Genomic DNA, 5,619 nt, shown 5'->3' on the forward strand with positions numbered 1-5,619 from the left:
ATAATGTTTATTTTTGCAGCATACAACGTCCCAACTTTATTGGTAATTCGACAATGTCTCTATGTGCTACAGTACATATCCCGGTTAGAACGGAAATAGCATCGGTAATCCAGTCCGTTTCCAATTCCAAGAATAGCCGAGGATTTGGTGCATCGACGTTTCTTTATACTTGAGGCACAAGATGGTAAAGCATAACGTGCGGTAGTCTGCTCCGGTGACACGAATCTCCAGGCAAATCTAGCCACCGAGCAGCAGCAGAAAACCCTCGCTAAAACCCCACCTCCCTCTTCTCTCCCCTGAGAAAGTCGACGGCGCAGCCAAGACTCGCGAAACCTACCCAGCCACCCCCAAATCGACCCCGCGCCGATTAATTCTCGCCGCCGCCGATTCCGCCGCCGCCATGGGATCCTCCGTCAGCCGCGAGGATCCTCCTCCTCCCGCTCCAACCCCCGCCTACGCGCCGCCGCCTACCTACGCCCCGGAGGTCCCCCCGCCGTTCACGCCCCCGGTGGGGGAGAAGGCGGCGGCGGAGGATGAGAAGGTGGACTACATGAACCTCGGCGTGCCTCTCCCCTACGAAGAGATCACGCGCGAGGCCTACAGTAAGACGAATCCCCCCCCCCCCCCCTCCCTCACCTGTCGAATCGAATCGATTGCTAATGCCGCGATCTTCATGTCGTCCGTCACAGTGTCGCTAAAGCCCGACGTGTTCGAGGGATTCCGCTTCGACTTCACCAAGATGCTCGGCGAGTACTTCGCTCTGAGCCACAGGTACCCTGCCCGCCCGACGACTGCCGTTTATTTTCTTGCAAATCGGTAGCAATCTGGATGTACTTTTTTTTACAATTCTGTTCCGTTGCATGATTGCGCCAGTGCGACCATGGGAAACATGGAGCTCCCTTCACGGGGCGACGATGTGATCAAGGTCCCCACCACAAGCTACGAGTTTGGTGCCAACTTCTTTGATCCCAAGGTAAATACTCTATCAGGCTAAAATTCTTGTCTTTTGTGTACCCTTTTATCTCTCTTTAAATCTAACTTTGTTTCTCTCCTTAGATGATGCTCATCGGCAGGATGTCGCATGAAGGAAGGTTGAACGCCCGTGTCAAGTATGATCTCACGGACGATATTATCCTAAAATACAATGCCCAGGTGACTGATTTGGTTTAATATCAGCTTGCTCCACTGGATGCCACAACTCCTTGAATATCTGAGCTAACCTATATTTTTTGTTTTGCCAGGTGACAAGTGAGCCTGGTTATTCCCAAGGCATGGGTAGTATTGATTATAAGGTCAGTATCTCTTTTCAGCAACTACTTCCTGATTTTGCAAGTCATTGTTTACCTGTCTGGTGTCATCTTTATTTACCTGTCTGAGGATCTGCATGATTTGTTAACTATATTTGCCTCATGTGTAAATAATTTCAGGGCAAAGATTTTAGATCCCAACTTCAGTTTGGGAACAATGAATTCTTTGGAGCCAACTACATCCAGGTATGTTTTCTAGATATGTTTTCTAGATGATGCACCAATTTATCTGCATGTTCACACATAAAAGCCATTCAATATGGAAGCGCTTCACTGCACTAGTATTGACCTTTTGTGACTGCAATTGGAAATATGTTTTTAAACGAAATTCTAATGGCAGTAAGTATTATGTAAATTTTGTGCATTGATGCTTGCAGCTAAAGTCTAGCGCAATTTAATTATTCATTAAGGAAAACTATAATCCTTTTGACCATTCATATGCATGCAACTGATGCCCAATGCTGTAGCAGAACTGTCATGCTGTTAAATAAAAAGCAACAATTTTGACTGCAAGTAGCCAAGTACTATTCATTTGCACCAGTATACTGTCATGCTTTCGGGGAGTTGATGCAGTAGATGCGTGCACTATTCATTTGCACCAGTATACAATGAGGACTTGTGGCATAAATCAATAGACCATAAAGATCTTACTTTTTTAGTCTGTTCAAAACTGCCTGTTAAAAGAAGCTCAGAATTCATATTAAACAGAAGAAACAAGCATGTAGCAAAGCCAAATGCAACCTAAGCAATCTGTACAGTAACTATGGAGCTATTATTCCAATCTTTAGTTAGGCAGTAACCAATGGACTACTTATATAGCGAAGACTGTTTTGCTCATGTTGTCTTCAGTTAAACATACAGCTGAAGAGTTTAGAGAGAGAAACAGAACTGAGCTATTTTGTTCTGTCATTTGATACTTAGATCATAAGTGAACAATTATTTGTGCATTTCAGAGTGTCACAAAGAATCTCTCCTTGGGAACTGAAGCTTTTTGGCTTGGACAACAAAGGAAATCAGGAGTTGGATTTGTTGCTAGATATGATACAAAGAATATGGTCAGTTTTTTTTATCTTTTGAACTGTTCATAATTGTAATCCCATATAAAATACTCCAGTTAGGCATTTGGAAATTATTACTGTTCATCTACAAACCAGATCTATTATTATTATTATTATTATTTCAATGCCATTAGTAGGCTAAAACTGCATTTATAAAATTGTTTAAAAAATTGATCAGTTGTTTGCCTGCTGATATTATTGTCCTGCTGATCCTTTTGACCAGACTGAGATCTGCCATGTTACATTGTTACCCAACATTGTACTCAATAAATTGTCACAATATGTACTATAGAACTGATATTGATATTGCTTTATTGGCATTTTATGGTGGATGGTTGGATAGAGAACAAATTGAAGACTATATTATTTTTGCATTTGCTGTCTGATAGAGCCATGTCACTACTATCTTCAGGTTGCAACTGGACAAATTGCAAGCACTGGAGTGGTTTCACTGAGTTATGTTCAGAAAGTATCTGAAAAGGTTAAAATTCTGTCATAATAGCATTTTGATACCTTTTTCTGTTATTATCTTGTTTAATCGATAAGCTTTTCTTTGTGCAGGTTTCCCTTGCTACTGATTTCATGTACAATCATTTGTCAAAAGATGTAACAGCAAGTGTCGGTTATGATTATAACCTGAGACAGGTACGCCATATGCAGTTTGGTTTTGACATCTTTTTTCCCATGTATTCGATTTTTTCATGTACAATCATATGAGAAAAGGTGCAGCAGCAAGTTTAGTTATGATTATTTCCTGAGACATGTATACCATTAGAGTTTTTCATGTTTGATAGGCGTTCATCACATCGGCATGTCATTTAGAATATTAATAAAATAACCACGTACAGCCGTTGCATAAATTGTTGCTCAACATTGCAGTCCAACATTGTTGCTCAACAAATTTATAACAAACGAAATATACATTCTAACTTCTCTTTTAAAATATTTTTCTGTTGAATTGTTTTCTGGTTTTCTTCATGTTTGAGTTAAATTTGAAAAGCTAAGTCCAATATGCATTGTTGCTCAACATTGCAGTGTCGTTTGAGGGGCAAGGTCGATACCAATGGCGTAGTTACTGCTCTTTTGGAGGAGAGGTTGGGCGGACCCCTCAATTTGGTTCTTTCAGCAGAGGTCAGCTTACATCGTCTCTTATGTTGTTCCATACAAGGACCTGTTATTGATATACCGTCTTCCCTTTTTGACACTTCCAATATGAATGAGGACCTGTTATGACGATATGCATATAGTGTATTAGGGTTATAAGATGCAACTTTCAGTACTAGTATTTCCTGATACACAAGTTTTGAGGAGGGTCACCTAGACATAACATGGCTGATTTTAATCTACATTCTTGTGCAGCTTGATCACTGGAAGAAGGATTACAAATTCGGGTTTGGCATGACCATCGGATAGTCAGATAGCTAGAGTGACTTAAGGGAGGGAGAGAGAGAGAGGCATGTACTATTATAGCAGTTGGCATTTGTCGATAAGGATGGAGACGTTTGAAGATTTGCTTTCATTTTGTTTTCTGTTATTGATTTGGCTGCTGTGCCCTTTGGCCAACTGAAGGCACCTTCTCACTGTACCACCGGGCTCGTCACTTTTGATACGCCTTGTCATTAGGTTAAATTTGGCTATGCGCTTGAGTTGTGCTGAGACAGAATTTGAATATATTCTTACAATCTGCTGTGCTCACGTCAACGTATCTGTGGTTGTTCTGTAGTTTAAATTTTGTCACCAAAGTCTGTATTTGCAAAATACCGTCACTCTTTCTCCCAGGCGGCCTATTTGGTACCAGGTGCAGCCTCTGTTCTCCCCTGGGCGGAGCCAGAGCTCGGTCGGGGTCTACAGGATGTGTACGTCCACCTGTGGTTTTGAACCAAACTTTTTTGCGCAAACGTGCACCTTACATAATAGGTGGAGAATTTGATTAGTGCTGCACATAGCCTGTAGAGTAAGATGCTAGATTAAAATAAAAAAAAGGTGAATCATGCGTTAAAACGTTGTCATGCATAATTGGTATTGTCCGTGGTGGGATCCCGAGAGCCATTTTGAAACTGTCCTCCTGGGCCATATGATCCCACGAAGTCCAATTTTTAGAACTTTATTCGATCGATCGCTAGCATAGAAATTTATGGAGTGGAGCTACTATGAATTCAGGAATTGAGTGCTGTGGATCCCGGATATATACCACTCACTCAGGCCTCACAGGTTTAATTAATCTAGACATATTTTAGCCTATGTTTTATCTAAATCTGCGATAAGGGGAAGCGGACGCTAACAGGGAAGAGGGCGGACGACATGGATGGCAGAAGATACCTTTTTTGAGAACACACTACAACGCAGACGCTCACAAACACGCACGTACAAACACTCCTATGAAGGCACGCACGCACACCCTATCCCTATGAGCACCTCCGAGGGACTGAGCCGGTATATCTTGAGGTTGACGAAGTCACCACTGGCGCCTCGCTGTTGACGGGCACGTCACCTACCACTGAAAGCATAGCGGTGGTTAAATCCTGGTAAATGTAAACACCCATACCAAATCTAGGACTTGAACCTGGGTGGGCTGGTTCCACCACAAGGGACCTAACCACCAGAGCCAAGCTCTGTTTGCATAGCAGAAGATACCTAGAAGTGAGTCGGAGACCGTGCGGGATTCGATACTTCCTAAACCCAATCCAGACCAGGATTCAGCGTGCAAACGACAGATTTGTCTAACATTTACGAGTTCAAGGTTTATAATATTTTTTTTTCCTTCAGTGAACAACTGGTTCTCGGGCCGAGAATTTGATGAGTGCTGAGCTTCTTGTCTAGGAGTAGAGTTTTAGATGAGGATAACATCCAAAAATGTTAGCTCGAATCTGCGCAACTAAGATCCAATCACCAAAATAATTACACACTAAAACGTCACGACATTAGGCATAAATTGTTATGTCCGTGGTGAGAGTTCTGAAACCATTTTGAACTTGTCCTTCAGCGCCATATTATTTGATTGTATCACACGCGCAAGTTTTCAATCTCGTATTTGTGGAGTGGAGACTGGAGCGATGAAGGCAGGAATTGACTGGTGTGGATCCCAGGATTTACTAATTTGTAGTGTAGGCACATAGAACAACTTCCGCCAGCTTTGTTTGGTATTTGCATGAAACCAGTTTTTTGTAAGTGTTTTGCTAATTTATAGTTGACTTTTAAATCGTTGGATTGCATCAAGATTTGCATGATAGTCATGGTTGCAACTTGCAACTGAG

At 42.0% G+C, this 5,619-nt stretch overlaps 1 protein-coding gene across 1 annotated transcript; it reads left to right on the forward strand.

The window, feature by feature from the left end:
• The first annotated feature begins 400 nt into the window (after nucleotides 1-400).
• On the forward strand, nucleotides 401-4,068 carry LOC124663757 (mitochondrial import receptor subunit TOM40-1-like). Its single transcript, XM_047201424.1, has 11 exons — nucleotides 401-602; nucleotides 690-771; nucleotides 874-973; nucleotides 1,057-1,152; nucleotides 1,242-1,292; nucleotides 1,428-1,493; nucleotides 2,261-2,362; nucleotides 2,778-2,846; nucleotides 2,927-3,010; nucleotides 3,401-3,496; nucleotides 3,725-4,068. The coding sequence occupies exons 1-11, from the start codon at nucleotides 401-403 to the stop codon at nucleotides 3,776-3,778; spliced, it is 1,002 nt and encodes a 333-aa protein (XP_047057380.1). The 3' UTR covers nucleotides 3,779-4,068.
• Nucleotides 4,069-5,619: the final 1,551 nt, after the last annotated feature.

The sequence above is a fragment of the Lolium rigidum genome, chromosome 6, assembly GCF_022539505.1.
Source record: "Lolium rigidum isolate FL_2022 chromosome 6, APGP_CSIRO_Lrig_0.1, whole genome shotgun sequence".
Taxonomy (NCBI): Eukaryota; Viridiplantae; Streptophyta; class Magnoliopsida; order Poales; family Poaceae; genus Lolium; species Lolium rigidum.